Source organism: Podarcis filfolensis (genome assembly GCF_964270895.1).
Source record: "Podarcis filfolensis genome assembly, chromosome: 8".
NCBI classification, from domain to species: domain Eukaryota; kingdom Metazoa; phylum Chordata; class Lepidosauria; order Squamata; family Lacertidae; genus Podarcis; species Podarcis filfolensis.
In genome coordinates, this window is record NC_139611.1 from 40,724,586 (window position 1) to 40,742,816 (window position 18,231).

Genomic DNA, 18,231 nt, shown 5'->3' on the forward strand with positions numbered 1-18,231 from the left:
GGAAGACAATCTTACTCGGCTACGAGTGATCGCCAAAGATGGCTATCCTATCATCTCTCAGTCTTCTTTTCTCCAAGCTAAACAGTCAACTCATTTGACTGTTCCTCATAAGACTTGGTTTCCAAACCCTTCATCATCTTGGCCACCCTCCTCTGCACACATTCCAGTTTCTAAATATCCTTCTTAAACTGTGAGGGCCTGACCAAGACAAAACAGAGTGGTACTATTACTTCCCTTGATCTGAACACTTTACTTCTGTTGATGCAGCCTAGAATAGTGTTAGCTTTTTTTGCTACTGCATTACACTGTTGACTCATGTTAAGTTTGTGGTCTACTAAGACCCCCCCAGATCCTTTTCACATGCACTGCTATCAAGCCAGGTGTCCCCCGTCTTATATTTGCACATCTAACAATTCCTGCTTAAGTGTAGAACCTTACATTTGCCCCTACTGAAATTCATTGTTAGTTTTGACCCAGTTCTCTATTCTGTTAAGGTCATCTTGAATCCATCTCAGTGTATGTATTCCTGAATGTATTTTACCATAAAATCTATATTACTATTTTTTTAAAAATGCATTTGGGGATGTTTTTCAGCTGAGAACTGTACAGCAACATTTGGAAGAGTGTGAAATGTGAAGGGTAATGATGTTCTGATCTGTGCATTAGTTCAGGAGGTACAAATTGGTTTGCTTAACAACTTGACCAAATGAATTTCTCCTCCATCCTTAGACGAGGCATGAGGGATCTGTCACAGAGTGTCAGCCAGAAAGGGATAGGAGACAAATTTACTGTAAATGCATGTCCCTTAAAGAGATGTGGTCTTAAAGGTGCGTGTCGCTATCCATTCCTGGCCAGGCTGAGCCCACAGAAGGACTTGGAGGAAGCAGGTCTAGCAAGTGGAAGGGAATTAGCATGCTTTGCATTAAAAAGACCCAGGTTCAATCCTCAGCATCCCATCCCTGCCTTATGTCTTGAGCTGATAGCCAGAGTGGGCAGTTAGCCGGCATTTCTAATCCAAGCTCAAGAACCACAGAGCAGAGAACGAGGGAGCCAGAGGCCCGTCTTTCAGTACCCTCGGCCAATCACAGGATGGAGACAACAACCTGGCCAGATCCCTTTGGGGATCAACACCCTCATGTTCCCCAATGCTTGCTCCTGAAGAAGTGATCGAAATACCAGGTACCAGAGGACCCTGCTTTTAAGGCTCTGGATGCCTGAGAAAAGAGGAGGAGCCTAGATGGGGCACTTGGACCCAGGAGCTGCTGTGTCCCCAAGGATGGGGGAGAAATTTGATTCAGTTTGCATTTAAAGGCAAGTCTACCCAATCTGCACTTTCTAAAACAGCATGCAGACCAAAATGTAGCTGAATTTTGCAGTGCAGTTATCCAGCTGAGCCACTTGTGCAAAAATGCATGTGCTGGGGTAAAGTCTGCATATAAATGCACACATTAGTGGAAATAACCTTTTGCTTTGCAAAAAATGTGTATATTAGGCAAAACCGCATTCAGAAATGCATATTCTGAACTAGGATAAATTTACACTAGCTAGCTGGTAAGTTTTTATGATAACTTTTAATATATTGCATATGGAAGTGGAACAGCAGAGAGCTGAACTTAGGTCTACGAAAGGGAGAAAAAGAGAAAAACTGAATTGGCATACTGACCCATCCCTACCTGTGTGTGCCCTATATGTGTGGGTGTGTTGTGGGCGTGTTGTGTGGGGTGGCCAGGCCCACCCCTCTGCAACTGCTCTCAAGGGCCTGATGCCAAAAGTTTAAGGTGCCACCTGCCTTCCTGATTGATGATATTTTCCTCTTCTCCCTTAAGCTGTGCACAGTTCCCGGCAGGAGGAAGTCATCGACCACAGGCTAACGGACAGAGAGTGGGCCGAGGAGTGGAAGCACCTCAACAATGTATGTACCAAATCCCACCGCATGGCTTGCGGTGGCTGGGATGGAATCTGGGTGTGGGGCAGACGCTGTAGCGCTGATCTTTGTATATGAACGTATTGATTGTCAAGACCTACGCCCTTGCTTTCCGATCAAACAATCCCTAGGGAGGCTGGCAACAGGTTAGGACAACACCGGGATGAAACACACCAAACAATTAACCAGACAGAAATTGGCAGCAGAGGGGCGTCCACATGATAAAGCTGCATAATTATATCCCTAGGACAGCTTGAGCAAATAAAACAGTTTTGCCTGCTGAACCCCTAGGGGAGAGAAGTGACTGATACACAGCTGTGCTCCAGAAGGATGCTGCGTTGGCACAGGGGCCACAGAGATAAAGACCCTTCCCTTGGTATTGGCCAGCATCCAGTCGCTTATGCACTTTGGACTTTTTCATTGCTAGCTTTTGCCAGGGTGGCAGGCAAGCAAGACAAAAATGGCTGGCCATCTGACAAAAAGAACCCATTAGCTTTTCTCTTCTGGGTACCATCCACCAGCTGGAAAACCAGGTGACAGGGAAGACACACCTACCTGCAGTGGAGGTGTGTAGTGGTTAGAGCAGCAGTTCCCAGACGTTCTCAGGCCACCATCCCCTTGGTTTCACAAACACACCCCTGGGGCCCCCAACTCCACCCTATAAAAAGCATTATTCAGAATAGCAGTTTCCATATCCCGCTAAGGAGGATAATAACACAGTAAAATTCAAAAAAGTTACAATTAATTGCACATTTATTCAAAATCCAATTAAAACTATTCAGTTTAATTAATTCAGCAAAACTGCTGAACTTGATCCAGTGATACCAGCTTTTCAGAGTTTTAAAGTAGTTTATTATTATTATTTATTAATATTGTCATAATTCTTATTATGACTTTATATTGGATTGGATTGTTACTATTAATGTTTGATGTTTTATTATGTTTTTATATGTGTTGGAAGCCACCCAATGTAGCTGGGGCAACCCAGCCAGATGGGCATGGTATAAATATATTATTATTATTATTATTATTATTATTATTATTATTATTATTATTAATTTATTTATACCCCACCTTTTTCCCTGATGGGACTCAAGGCAATTTGCAGATTAAAAACAAGAACCGCTAAAAACACAGGGGGGATAATTAAAAAACAATTTAACATTCAAAGAATTAAAACTATATGCACATATACAAACTATTAAAACCATACAGATAATTACAAAGAAAACAGCACAGCACCAGTCTTTTCATATTTACACTTCCAACACCCCCCTGCCACCCGCTTTTTTTTTTAGTACCCCCCTAAGTAATCCCACCACCCATTTAGGAAACCACTGGGTTAGTGTGTTGGATTAGGACCTGGGAGACCAGGGTTCAAATCTCCACTGGGCCATGAAACTCACTGGGTGACCTTGGGCCAGTCTCCATCTCTGAGCCTAACCTACCTTACTTCCCCAATGTTTTGGGCTATAACTTCCATCAGCATGGGGCTGATGGGAGTTGTAGTCCAAAACACCTGGATTGTGCCAGGTTGCCCAACGTTGTCCAGGACAATTCTCTTGTCACACATGCACACACTCACACCCATGTAGGTAAGCTTAGTTTCTTAAGTCCCATATTTCTGCATGTATTACACTCTTAAGTTCTGGCAGCGGATCATTTACTTTTAATAATTTCTATTCGGTGTTTTATTTCTCCGGGGGGTGGGGGCAGAACAAACACCAAAATAAGCCCTCCTACAAGCAATAAAGAAACTGTTAGCAAATGCTAAAGCAGATTAGGCAAAAGACAGTAATAGACAATAAAAATAGCACACAAATGAACAAACAGCAGCAGCCTAACATAAACTTTCGAGGAGGAAACAGCAGGAGCAACTCAACTTGGCCACATTATTTAAAATAGGATCAAAGTGATCTTTCAAAAGGAAAATGTATTTTTTTCTGGAAAAGGAGGTAGGGGAGATGGAGGTGGCTGTGACCCATATGGAAACCTATATGCAAAGCAGATGGCTTCCCTGCCAAAAAAAAATTATCCTGAGAACTATAGTTTGCATGGGTGCTAGGAACTGTAGCTCTGTGGGTGAGGAAACTATGGTTCCCAGGGTTCTTTGGGTGGAGCCATGACTCTGAAAGTGGTGTGAATGTGGTTTAAATGCATGATGTGGATGCGGTTTGAGTTCTCGCCGTCCTCACAGCAACCCTGTAAAGTAGGCCACCATGGCCTGTGGGGGAATGGAGGTTGGTGGTGCCTGGGCAGAGCCAGCAGGTCAGGGCTATGGAGGGTGCCCCCATCCCAGGCTACCCAAGATCTTATGTTGTGGCCTTCCACCCAGCAGCTGCTGAATTGCATCATGGACATGGTGGAGAAGACCCGCCGCTCGCTCACCGTGCTTCGCCGCTGCCAGGAAGCCGACCGCGAGGAGCTGAACCACTGGATCCGTCGCTACAGCGACGCCGAGGACATGAAGAAGGGGCCCAGCCCTGCCACGCGACCTCACAATAGCACTGCCAACACCGAGGCGTCCCCTCTAGGTAGCCATGCGAGGGATAGGTTGGGCTCCTAAGCATTCGGCCTGGTTTGTTTTTTGCTGGGGGACTACACGATGTTAGCTATTGAATGAGAATTTCCCATTATTTGTTGGTAGGGAGGCTAGATGACGGGGCCTCAAAGCTAGACTCATCTCACAGGCCTTTCCTGCCTGTTGCAAAAAGTCCAATCTCTGAGGGAAGCGGGTTTGTTCTGCAGGAGCTGCAAATCAGCTTTAATTGTGCAGACTGAATATGCAGGGATGTGATTGAATCCCACCTCCAAAATAGTGACAGGCTGGAAGTGCCCCAAGTCAAGGGAAGTGCAGCTGCCTGGCATGTAGAAGGTCCCAGGTTCAATCCCTGGCAGCCTCTCCTGGTAGGTCTGGAAGCAATTCCCGCCTGCAACCCTAAATAGCTGCTGCCAGTTGTGTCAGCGACACTGAGCTATTTGGAGCAAGGACCTGACTTGGTATAAAGCAGCTTCCTATGTCCATCTCTGCCCATCTTGTCCAGTGCTGCCTGCTCAGACTGGCAGTGGCCCTCCAGGATCTCAGGTTTTTTTTAAAAAAAGTCACTCACATCACTTGCTACCTGATGCCTTTAAGCTGGAGGTGACATAGATTTGAACGTGGGACCTTCTGCATGCCAAACAGGTGCTCTGCCCCTGAGCTAGTTTCCTTCAGCTTCCAATCAACCTCTCCAACATCTGTCATGACTGCATCACAAACAGAGAACCTATGGAGAAAGAGAGGATGGAGAGAAGCTTTTTCTCCGTCACAGTACAGGAATCTGGGGATCACCCAATGAAAGGAACGAGGAGGTTACAGGTGGACCAAAGGAAGTACTGCTTCACAAGTAACTTGTGGAACTCACTGCCACAAGGGCCGGTGATGGTGGCCACTGCCTTAAATGGCTTTAAAAGAGGGTTGGGCAAATTCGTGGAAGTCAACGGCTATTAGTCATGATGCCTGCATGGAATCTCCACATTCAGAGGCAGTTAGCCTCTGGATATATTTCTTTTATTTGAGTCCATTCATCGATACTAAATGATAGGCATTGAAAGAAATCAGGGAGGGCTGTTGCCTTCCTTCCCCACCACTGGGCTTCCTGGACATATATGGCTGGCGACTGTGGGATGCAAGAGTAGCTGGGTCCTCATTTGGTCTCTTCCAGCAAGACTCTGCTAACATTCTCAGTCTTGCTTCCTAGACTAATCCCTGCCATCCCTCTTCCTCACTGCATGGCATTTTGTGCCACTGACTTTGCACAGGGGCAGAGGGGCCCCCTGCCATTAAACTAGCTTCCATCCACCATTAGCTGTGGGGGCAGATAGCCCTGTACCAAACAGCTGGACGCACAGTCATAACTTAAGCATGCCCCATCCCCCTGCTAGACAGGTGTAACGGATAGACAGGGCCACCTGCCTGTCAGTCACCTGGCATTTTGCACAGTGCTGTGCACTGAGCTTTGCAAGCCCCAAGGATCAGCTGATTCTTAGTGCTTGCAAATCACAGAGCAGTAGGGCTGGGGGGTGGGAATTGGCCCACTTGTGCCTTTACCTGTTCCACATATGATGCCATACATGGCATCAGGTGTCGAGAAGGTAAGTGTAGAGGCCAGAGGCTCTCCCACCACTGATCTGCTGAGGATCTTGCAAGGCTTTCGTGTTTTGCTTTGCTTTTAAATCAGGTTGAATGTTTAGCATTTCTTAACAGCATTTTCTCCATCTGTCTTTCTCCCAGATGCTCACCGCGAGTTTGTATCCAGGCCCCTGTCTGGCTACATGCCGGAGGAAATCTGGAGGAAAGCTGGTGAGTTTTTTGGGAAATGAGGAAATAGTTTAAGAACAAAACTAACTCCTGCACTACATAGCTGGAGGCAGAAATCATCGAATCCATCAGTTCCTAGATCCCTACTGTGATCCTGGTCATTTCCCCTAGTATTTACACAATCTTGGAAGTTAAATGCAAAGACACATTCAGTTACAGACCCCTCAGGATGGCCAAGTGTCCTAATTTGCAGAGGACGGCCGTCTGTTTGACCTAAGGAAGAGCGGTGAGCTGCCCACCAACATTGGAGTTCCTGGGCTGCAGATTGAGTGTGCCGCCCCTTGCTTAGCGCCCCCTACATGACTCCCGCCTTGCCCTGTGCTCTTCCTTTCAGAAGAAGCTGTGAACGAGGTGAAGCGGCAGGCCATGTCCGAGCTCCAGAAGGCCGTGTCTGATGCGGAGAGGAAAGCCCACGAGCTGATCACGACGGAGCGAGCCAAGATGGAGCGAGCCCTGGCAGAAGCCAAGCGCCAGGCCTCCGAGGATGCGCTGACCGTCATTAACCAGCAGGAGGACTCCAGTGAGGTAGTGACACCCTCTCCCAACGTGGATATTGGCACCAGAGTAGTGGGCTGGAAACAGTGAGGACTTGGAGGGCGTTTGCTGGTCTCGGTGGGCCCGCCGGTCCTTTTTTCCTCCCCCCCTAACTTTCCGTTCCTTAAATGTATGACGTTGAGCTCCATCTGGACCTGAGCCAAAGCCCAGTGCGAATGCAGCCAGAGGGAGAGACTGCCCGTGCGCTCGGTGGCCCCGGTGAAGAGAGTATAGAGAGCCCCTTAGCCCCGCGCTTGTCTTTCGGTCCGCGCTGATCTGTGTGCTTTCGCCTTCTCCTGCAGAGCTGTTGGAACTGCGGGCGCAAGGCAAGCGAGACCTGCAGCGGATGCAACACGGCGCGCTACTGCGGCTCCTTCTGCCAGCACAAAGATTGGGAGAAGCATCACCACGTGTGTGGGCAGACTCTCCAAGGCCTCCCGGCCTCTGCCGGGGCAGCCTCTTCGGGGCTGGGCGTAGCGTCGGCTCAGCCAGACGTGGTGGCTGTGAGTACCTCCATCACCAGCGTAGCCGTGGCGGGAAGCCCCAGCGATTCCGGCTCGGCCGCCGCCTCGCGTTCCGGCACGCCGGCCACGCCGGCTCCTCTGGACACGGCGTCCCGCTAAGGCGGGCGGAAGGGGAAAGGGAACCGGGGAGCCGACCAACAACTGTCACTGCTGCTACCACTTCTCTCCAAATGAAAACAAAAACAAAAAAAAACTGCATTCAATGCAAACCCTCAGCTACCTGACACGTATTTGACCTCCAAAACGACCTCTATCTCTCACACGAAATCCTCACGAATCCTCAAACCTGGGCTTTAAGTGGAGTTAAGGCAAATACCAACCTTCTCCGTTCACTCGTCAGTTTTTGGTTTTTTTGCTTTTAATTCTTCTTCTTACAGATATGATTTGGGGAAATTTATTATTATGATTATTACTTTTTATTTTTTATTTTATTTTTTGGATGAGGAATTTGTCTGCAAGCGTCGTGCATCTTGACTTGGAAGGGGGCGGGCGGGAGAAGGGAACTGAAAAGGTGCTTCTGCCCGTCCTTCTGCTGGAGATGTGTTCGAGGAAATGAAGGAACTGGAAAAAAACAAAAACAAAACCCCCCTTCCCTGAAAAGGAGAAGAGGGAGAAGGTGGGGAAATGGAAAAAAGAGAAAAGAAAAGAGAAAGGATTTCAGTTACAAAAAGCAAGATTTTTTTTTCTTTTTTGTAAAAAAAATAAAAATAAATAAACAATAAAAAATCATCAAACTCTTTGGCTTTAAGTAAAACAGAAAAGAAAAGATAAAATCCAAAAAGAACCCAACAAAAACCAAGTGAAGGAAGCTTACCTGTAAACTACCTTGCTAGCTAGCCAAGAAGATACCAGATTCACCTCTGCTCCAAAGGAAATCCAAAAACAGAAAAAAAAAATCCAAACTTTTTTTCCACTGCCAAAGTTTCTTTCTTTTTCTTTTTCGTTTTCGGTTGGTTGGTTGGTTTCTTCTTCTTTTCCCTCTTTCTCCTCGTTTTTGGGGGGGCTTCTTATTTATTTTTGCGGTTTTTTTGCGAACCGAGGAGTCATGCGCATCATCGCAGGTCCGGAGAGCCAACTGCGCCGTTCTGACCGACAGCAATTCCTGCTGGGTTTCATTTCAACTCCTTGCGTTCTTGGATGGGGTGGGGGTGGGCAGGGGGGTGGGCAGTTGGGGGTGGGAGGAGGGGGCTTTCATGCACTTGGACCTTCACCGTTCCGATGTATACCCTTTGAAGGAGGACTTAGACGTGCAACTGTGGGATCGAAAGAAATTTTCGTAGAATAAAGCAAAAAAAAAAAGCAAAAAAAATTATATTAAATCCACCACTTTGTGCGTGTGCGGAGAGTGTGTGTTTGCGTGTGTGTGTGTGCGAGAGGCAGAAGTGACTCTTGGAAGCCCCTCCTCCCTTGGTGGATTATAAATCTGTTGCATTTTTTTTCTCTCAAAGAGCTTTTTTGTTTTTTTAAAAAAGAGTTATAAACAGCCACCTACACACCCACCCAGCCTGTTCCAGAGAGAGAGAGCACTGTTCCAGAAAAACCTGTGATCGTCTTCTGCCTGTTCTTGAGCAGAAAATAACTGTACCCAGGGCTTTCCGCCTGGAGCTTCTACCCTTCCTCCACTACCTCTCTCTGCTCTCCGTAACCTCCCAAACTCCAGGCGGTCTCTTTTTGCAGTTTTGTCATCCTGACTTCTTCCAAACACCCACGAGAATCGAAGGAAGTATTTCATTTTCCCTCCTACGTCATGGCCTGTAGATACCCCTTGGCTTCTCGTTATGTGTGTGTGTGTGTGTACATGTCTCATCTTTCAAATGTCCTGTGACAAAAAACATCTTTGCCTCCCCCCCTCTTTTCTTTTTCCCTTACCCCCTTTCTCTTGGTATGTTTTGGCTCTCCCCACCCCACCTCAGGCCTCTTTTCGTCTTCCATTCCCACTAGGTTTACAATTATTTCTGGGAGGAAACCAACAGATGCTTGTCCTTAGATATGATGGAGGAGGAGGAGGAGGAGACAATGTTGATTTGTCACATTTCATGCATCGTTGTACAAAGCGCTGAGGACGGTAGTGCAATAGGGGGGGGAAATGGCACGGCTGTAGGGACGGAGGGCGGGGGACCCTCACGGAGGCTGCCCAGCCATGGGCTCAGGGCAGAAACGTTGTACCTTTAATGTGAATGTATATAGTATTTGCAGAGGTCCAAAAATACTAATAATGAATAATAATAATAATAATAATAATAATAATAATAATAATAATAATGAGACTTTTTGCCAAATAATTTAAAAAACACACAGACAAACCACTAAAAGTATGCTAACAGTTGGGAAATAGGTTTTCAAAGAAAGACAAACTTACGTGGTCATTAGGAGGTGTAGTTTTCCGGAATTCACAGAATACTTTGTGCTTTTCTTTTTTTCCAAAGGAGGGAAAGAAAGGGCCAGGTCCCGGCATATGGCAGCACTGTGGACAATTGAACAGTGGGCTTAGAGAGGCTATATCAGCTACTTCTTCCTTTTTTTAGCTGCCCCACCCATATTCCCCTTGACTACTCTCTCTCCCTCTGGGTCCCTCCCTCCATCCCACTTCTGTATCACCTACGTAATCTTCCATCTCCCCCCAGCCCTAGGAAAAAGGTATGCCTGGAATCAGTGGCCATGGCTGGCCATTGGAGCTGGTAGGGCAGAAGGCAGGAGACCCAACTATAGATGGCACCAGAGCCAATGTTAGGCGGAGTCAACTCATTCTAGCTTTGTTCCCATCCTCCTTGCTTTGTTCAGCAAGGGCAGTACTGAGCCTAAGGAGGAGGGGTAGGACACTGGCAGGCAGTGCTGCCAACTGGACTGGTGGTAAATAAGGCAGGCAGGTAGGTGGCAGCAGACTGAGGTTGGAGGGCCCAATGGACCAGGCTCCACTACAGCTGAAGTGGGAAGGGAAGATACTAAGTTCTACAAACCTCCACTGGTTCTCTCCTTTCTCAATCCCTTTCCACTTTTCTACGTAGCAGATCCCTGATTTGACAATTTCAAGATTCCCTTCCTTGGCTCTAGGTCATTACAAAAAAATAGACAAGGGAGGAGGAAGGCGAGAGCAGATCATTCATGTGTCCCTGCATGTTGGAGGGATTTATTATAGCCAGTTGCTGTTTGTTCAATGTTGGCTCCACGAGACAACCTCCTAAAGGCACAGCCATTCCACTGGTGGTGCTTCAGCCTCTTGAAGACAGATCTGCAAGGTGTGGCATGGTCCCAACAGGGGAGCTCTGGCTGAGGCTTCTCCTTTAAAAGCACAGAAGGCCCAGGGCAAAAGTGAGGTCCTGTTTTCATTTATGAAACCATGTAAGGCTTGCTCTAGAGTGGCCACTGGTACAGCATCCAAGATGACACAGATTTGCAAAGGCGAGAGTATATGCCAATTCATGTGTAGGTGCCAATTTTGAAATATTTCTTAGGAGTTAAATAGAAATGCCATTCATCTCACCACAATGGCCGAAGACTGTAGGCAGGTAGCCTGGATGGCTCTCTGCTCTCCCTTCTTGGGGTTCATTACCTTTAAACCAGACTTGGGCCAGATAGCCTTCCAAATCAAGTCCACCATCAAACTGAGGATTATAATCTGAATACCAGTTGCTGGAAGCCACAAGAAGGGAAAGGGCTCTTTTGCTTAGGTGCTGCTTACAGGATTTGCATTGGGGTATCTGGTTGGCCGCTGTAAGAACAGAATGCTGGACTAGATGGGCCATTGGCCTGATCCAGCTGCCAGGCACTATTCTAAAAGTGAGCCACTGGGCCACCCTAGTTTTATCTTGTGCCATGGAATACAAGGGTCTCATTGCATTTCATTGCAAGGGGCAGGCAAAAGAAGAGTACAAACTGATCTCCTTGATGAGATGGTTCTCTTGTGCAACCAAATTTATGGCCTCCTGGCCTGCATTCCAGTTTGTGGCCAACAGCTCTCTGCTGCAGTCAGTAGTCTACGGAGTCAGAAGTAGCTGCCTTGGGGTGGGGAAATGGATTGGACAATTGTTTAATACATGATGGAATGTTTAGATTCCGCCACTCCATCTTCAAAGTAACTTCTGCTATCTTCTTTGCGCTCTCCAGAAACCAGGAGAGGGGAAGAAGCTAGCAGTAGATCTGCATGCTGAGGGTCCTGTCAGTATCTCCATTGACAAAGATTTTGGGTGTTGAGGCAGTACTTTCCTGTGATCCTGGAGAATTGTTGCCACTCAGAACAACAGGTCTGGGGTAGATGGACTATTGCGTTTACTCCATCTCCATGTATGCAAAACCAGTAGTACAGCGTTGCTTTACCTGGTGGGCAGGAACCTCCTCCCAAAATCTCTTCTGTCCCGTATCTATCATCTAGACTGAGCTATCCCTTTTGTGTTAGCTGCATACACCGCCTGTGACCGTAGCTATGCCTGTAAAACTCCTATTGCTAGAAGTGTTTTTCTGCTTTTACACCCAAAGGTCTCCTCTGCAGCTACAGTGGGCCAACAGGGCATTGATCTGGTGCGTTTTGCTCAGGGTCTCGGCAGGAGAGGCTTTTATCGATGTGAGACAGCTGATGTGAGGCAGTGAAAGCAGGAAAGAATGTGCAAGCTAGTTGTTGGTAGCTGTCTACTGCAAAACAGCTGGGCCTGCTACGTCCGGTGTCTGAACCAGTCTGGAGCTCTTGCTGGGAATTTGTTTGAGCAGTCTTGGTATTTTAAAGTGCAACTCTATGCATGTCTACCTAGAAGTAAATCCCATTGAGTTCAATCAAACTTACTTCCAGGTATGCATCCGTGGGATTGCTGTAGATGCAGCCAAAGGCCTCTGAATGAGAGAAAACCCAAATTCCCCTTGCAACTGCTTCATTCCTCCCTTGCAGCCTTGTTCACAAGGGGATTTTTTTTAATTTCCCCAGCCTTCCCCAACCTGAGGGCCTCCAGTTGTTTCGGACTACAACTCCCATCAGCCCCAGTCAGCAGGCTGGTTTTGAGTGAGATAGGTGTCTTCCCCAACCTGTGAGATCTTCCCCTTTGCAACTGCAGTCCTCCACTGTTGCCACATGGCAGTGAAGCAGCAGCATGGTGGTTCATAGAGCCTTGCTTTGCCTGCCTGCCTCCAGCTAGGGTTGTTTAGAAGCAGACAGACAACAAAATGGATCTGAATTTCCTCCTCTTGCTGTAAGGGTGTCCTGCTTGTTTCTCTGCACTATATGTGTATATTGTTTATTTGTTTTTCTCATGCAAGAGGTAATATATAAATGGAGTGTTTTCAGATATGCTCACTGGCTCATCCCTTAGTTTGCCAAAACTTCATCTCATGATTACGGGGGTCACGTCCGGCGTTTCTGTCTGCACAGGCCATTTTTCTCGTCTGCTCTGCATCTCTGGACCTCGTAATGCTACCTCTGACTGGCTGGGAAACCACAGACAGAAGAAATCCTTTAGGAATTTAACAATATACCAATGGATAAGGAATGGAATAAGCTTACATTCAAACCAAATCCTAAAGGAGGGAGATTGCCTCCATCAGAGCCTCAAACAGTTGTCCCAAATCTGATAGCTTTAAAATATGGTATTCCGGTGTATGCATGTTTTCCTCTCTACCCCCATCCCAATGGCTTCCAAAATGATGCCTCCCCCCCCCCCGCCCCCCGTGTGGGCAACAAGAAACAAGCAAAAAGCAGGAGGCAGCTATAAAAGAAGGGGCAGAGGTGGGGCTTTGATCTTCCATGATTGAAACCAATGCAAGTGTTTCTGTTGTCAAATAAGGGCTTAGTTTACAATGCTAATTGTTCAATGGGGGGGCTTCCTTACTTTGTTACGGGGTGGGGTGGGGTGGGGGGTGGCTTGCTTTCCAAGTCATTTTTCTGTGAGATTTCCTGTTCCAAACTGCATCAGGCAAGGAGGCCTTCTACTTCGTGAATGTGTCTGCCCTTCGCATCCTGTTCATTTTCAGATTCCACTCCCTACCTGCCAACTGCAAAAGTGGTATTCCCTCCAGAGCACAAAGCAGCTGGGTGGGTTTAATAATAGCCTCAGACAGGGAGAACTCTCCAATACTGAGAACTTCACAGCCATTTGTTCTAAGTAAAGTGGGCAGGCTGCATGATGGCACTAGCATTCCTAGAGACATATGTTGTGACAGCTTCTGTTCATGGCCTCACTTGTGTCACCTCTGTAAAGCTGAAGAGGTGGCCCAGTTTTTACAAAGCATGGAGCTAAGACAGTATTTCTCAAACTGTGGCACCTGCCCTGCCGGAAGGTGCAAGAGACTTGGAGAAGGTGGATATTCCAGGAGGGAAGGAGCCACTCCCCCCACCCCACTAAAACTGGGGAAATTCAGTAAGCTATAAAGTCTGCTGCCACTGACCTGGTTTGCAATATCTCCATGACTTGTTTGCAAATTAAGTCCTCCTCTGGTAGCACCCTAAGGGCTTGTCTACACTTCCACTTGTCCTGTGCCTAGAAAACATGGCTCCAAGCAGTTTTCCCCTTGCCCCACTCCTTTCCTAGATAAAACCTGTTCTTTAGCATGAAATCAGAGTAAACATCAATCCGGAGAAAGTCCAAATTGCTGTTTGCTCCAAGTGAATGCTAAAGAGTGGTTTTCCTCAGGGAAAAGCAGTGGGACAAGAGGAAGTGTGGATGAACCCTAAGTTAGGACCTTCAGACCTTTCATGAAAAAGCTGTTTGGTGACGATGGATGGAGGCACAGCCTCTTCAGGTGGTTCTGCATTCAGGTGTGGTATTCTCCAAGCTACTCCTTTGTCAATTTGCTGATCTATAGTAACACAGTCCACTGTTGGAGGCAGAGGGCCTCCGGATGCCAGTTGCTGGAAACCACAGGTGAGGAGAGTGGAGTTGCGCTCAGGTCCTGCTTGCAGATTTTCCACAGGGGCATCTGATTGGCCACTGTGAGAACAGGATACTGGGCTAGATGAGTCACTGGACTGATCCAGCAGCCAAGCTCTTCTGAATGCTCCTTAATTCCTTTTAATCGCCCTGTCATACCCTTAACTCTGATTAGACTGAATAAGGTGCCAGGAGGTGGCAATTATTTCAAAGTCATTTAAGACAGAGCACATGGTTCTAATTATGGGTATGTGACCATGGGTGTCCCAGGTGAGAGGTGAGGAGGTTGCCAGCATCTGTCAATGGTTTTCTGACAAAGTTAGGGAGAGAAGCAAAGAGGAAGATCACTAAGGCTTGGACTAACTGGTGTGATGGCTTTGTAACTCACAGGAGTGGGAAGCCAGAGCAGCCCATCCTCTGTCTTTATGAGAGCATGGCCTTGAATGTCTGTGAAGCATCCTCAAGTCCATTGGCCCAAACTTGCCCATTGGTTTAAAAAAGTGGGTGGAGGGTGAATTCTTGGTGAAAAACAAGCTGAAATGGTTTCTTTCATTGAAATGTTCTCCCAGTAGCCTTTGGGTGTTCACACAAATGAATCTAACAGTCCAATCCTATGCATGCTTTACCCAGAAGTAAATCCAAGTAGAAAGTAGAAGAGAGACATTTAACAGAAAGGATGGGAAACTTCAGTTCCGTGGGAAACTTCAGGTCCATCCTTAGCATCCCTTGTGAAGATGCTTTCTCTAAGAGGCCCTCCCTTTAATTTCAGTTACATTGTGGTTTTCTTCCAAATTCAACCCCTTCAGCATGCTTTAAGTTGTTCCCAACCAAAGTTGGTCGAACGGCAGTGTTGACCTGCTGGATGTCTACGTCAGACATGCCCTTTTGGACAGGCTGCATCCAATTCACACAACCATTTTACAGTTTGATTTTGTTAATGGCTTGAGACATGCAGAATTATACTGTGACTCACCCTGTGGCTCACAGTGCCTTTTGTGACCTTTGAGAAATGGGCTGAACATGGACACAGGGAACCATTCTTTTGTCTTGCCAGTTGAAGGCACCAAAGTTCCATGGAAAAGAGGCAACTTGTCTTGAAACATGGCCAACTGATCATCCTTAACTTCTTGCATTGAGGGTTGATAGTCCAATTTTCCCTTTGACCAAAATGTCAGATGTCTTTTGAGGTCACACTCTTTGGTTGGGTGCTGATTCTTATAAAATCTACTTTGGTCCCTCCCTCCCTCCCCTGATACTTCCAAAATGTTGAAGGCCTGACCACCTGGGGAACAAAAAACTATTTCTCCATGGTCACCGACTATAATCACTTAGGGTTCCTCTCAAGTCTCATTTTCTGTCCCATCCATCCGTTGTTCCAGGAAGACCATCCAGCTGCTGTTTCTCTTGACTTGGCCTCACCTGTTGTGTACATACAGTCCCAGGGTCATCATGAAACGAAGCGCTGAATGTCTCTTGTGTGTGTGCAGGCTTCATCATCCCTAGCAACCAACATGGGAAAGGGCCATAGCTCAGTCACAGAACACATGCTTTATATGTCAAAGATCCCAGGTTCAATCCCTAGCATCTCCAGGTCAGACAGGGAAGGACACCTGCCCGAAACCCTGGAGAGCCATTGCCAGGCACTGTGGACAATACTGAGCTAGATGGACTAGTGGTCTTTGTCTAAGGCAGCTTCCTATGTTCCTAAACCAGGTCCATTGACAAACAGTGGTACTTCATTTGCCACTGATGCCCCTCTCTACTTCTGCTTGCCAAGAGATGGTGTGATGAGATGCTCAGCACCTCCCACCGACAGCACCCGCCTCCCATGCAGTTTGCCATACGAATGCTCAGACTGCGAATTTGCCCCCTCATCCGCAGTATAAACAGGCAGGAGACAAGCAATATGCATGGTGGTATATGTGATCCCCCCCCAAATAATTGCATCATGCAGGTGGATATTTTGAAAGATGAGTCCCATCCCCCCCCCATGTTTTAATTCGTGTGAAAATATAATGTGGGAACTAGAGGATGTATTCTGAGTGTGTTGAGTGAGGGTGCTTTTGGGGTCAGACTCTGAAAGGAGGACCTGAGGTCACCCACATTGCCTTGGAAACAGATGCTCTTCCCATGGTATGTTTTCGGCACACATTAAGACATAAAGGTGTCATTATCATCATCATTATCACTGGTCCTCGGTTTCTTGGGGGAAAGCCTTTGCTCTGAGAGTTAGAAGCAAATGGGAGGAGAGGGGAAACGGAGGTACAGAGAAGCCCCGCAGAAAGATAAACGCAAGGCCAATCTAGCTTTAAAGACTTTCTGTTCAACCTCATTATTAGATGGGCAAAATTCTGAGAACTGTTCCAGCTCTAACAGTTCTATAGCCAAAAAATAATAATAATACCAGGCTCAGGAGTGGTTATGGAGGAGAACTTGGTTCAAATCCTTCTAGAATGCATACACAACCTTGGCCAGCCTTTGCTTATTTCTTTTTTAAAAATAAATAAAGTTAAGGTGGCCTTGTTGGCTATGAGAAAAGAAATATATATATATATATACTCACATAGTCCATATTAGGGCAATACCTTTATTAGGCCAACCAAAATCTTGTGGATATGACCTAATCAAAGCAATTCTGGGGGAACCAAAGGACTCCTTTCCTTGATTCTTTTCGCTGGCGTATGTCCCGAGGCTGGCTCCTTTCTTGGCCAGAAGGGATGCAGCATCTGGACCAGAAGTGGCTCGTTCTTGGGCCTTCTGCTGTTCCTGGAGCGGCTCAGCCAAAAGACTAAGAAACAAAACGGACCGGTGGCATTGCATGTGAGCCCTGCAGCCGCCAGGCTGAGGAAAGCACCATTCTCAGGGTGTTTGGGAAGCGTGTGTCACATTTAGAACCGTGCAATACTTGAATCCGAGGGTGTTGTGAAGAGGAGGGAGGGGAGGACGTGGCTTTGTACAGACGGGCATGGGTGCGCGTGTGTGTGGGTGTTTGCAAAGAGGTTTTAAAGAGAGGAGAATTAATAGAAATTTAAAACAAAACAAAAATTTTAGGAAATAAAACCCTAACTCCCCACCCCAACTCCCGCCACCCCATCCCCCGATCATCTTCCCCTGGTGTTTGTGGGTTTCTGTGGCCATTCCAGAGAAATAACAATGTGATAGGAAGGTTGTTTTTCTGTTCTTGTTTCGGCATGCTGTCCCCGACTCCCTTGCTGTTTCCTGCTTTCTCTAAATGTACTGTATGTTTGACCTGTGAAAGATGTAAACATTATGATTCAGGTTACGTCTGTTCTTAACTCTGTATCCGTGTAATAAACAAAATTTAATATCACCCAACCGGATCTGGGGTTTTTTGTGGGGGGAGGATTCTTCTTCCTTCTGCCACGTTAAGTGAGAGCCTGCTTAGTGTAGTACTTAGGGGATGGGGTGACCTTTTAGGATGCATAGGACATATCTTTTTTGGCAAGTGGGCAACTACCTGACGTATCTGATGTCACAGGTGATTTGGTGCTTTGAAGTCCAGATGTTGGGACTTCAAAACACTGCACAGGAAGCAAGGCACTGCTGGAACAAAGAGTTTCCCCCCTTCATTTTAGCAGGGAGTTCCGTGCAAATCCCTTACTGATTCATTTTTCCGAATTGAGCAGGATTGAATTTAATTTAAACCCAGCAGGATTTAACCCCCTGTTTATCAGCTGAATGTCTTGGCTGCCCGCACCAGCTCCTTGCAGGGAAGTCATCTTCACAGCCAATGCAGAATTCCCAAGTGATGTCAGTTGATCGACAGGTGGATGTGATCTTGGGAGGAAAGGTCATGTTAGGCCAAGACTGGGTCGCAAGCCAGAGTGGCCCCACCCTTAATAAAGGGTAAAAAGGTAAAGGACCCCTGGATGGTTAAGTCCAGTCCAAGGCAACTGGGGTTCAGCGCTCATCTCGCTTTTCAGGCCAAGGAAGCTGACGTTTGTCCACAGCTTTCCGGGTCATGACTAAACTGCTTCTGGCGCAACATGACACTATGACAAGTGCCAGAGCACATGGAAA

General features: G+C 46.9%; 1 protein-coding gene across 10 annotated transcripts in view; it reads left to right on the forward strand.

Moving 5' to 3' along the window:
* Positions 1–17,521, forward strand: part of CBFA2T3 (CBFA2/RUNX1 partner transcriptional co-repressor 3) — a 75,417-nt gene extending 57,896 nt beyond the window's left edge. For 3 of the 10 annotated variants that reach the window (XM_083626278.1, XM_083626275.1, XM_083626272.1), the window contains 5 exons: positions 1,827–1,912; positions 4,263–4,458; positions 6,198–6,266; positions 6,622–6,809; positions 7,121–17,521. In XM_083626278.1, the coding sequence (XP_083482404.1) occupies positions 1,827–1,912; positions 4,263–4,458; positions 6,198–6,266; positions 6,622–6,809; positions 7,121–7,441 (860 nt within the window). In that variant the 3' untranslated portion in view covers positions 7,442–17,521. Of the gene's footprint in view, positions 1–1,826; positions 1,913–4,259; positions 4,459–6,197; positions 6,267–6,618; positions 6,810–7,120 lie in introns of all 10 variants that reach the window. The other 7 variants (XM_083626271.1, XM_083626276.1, XM_083626279.1 and 4 more) reach the window with 3 other exon arrangements.
* The last annotated feature ends 710 nt before the right edge of the window (positions 17,522–18,231 follow it).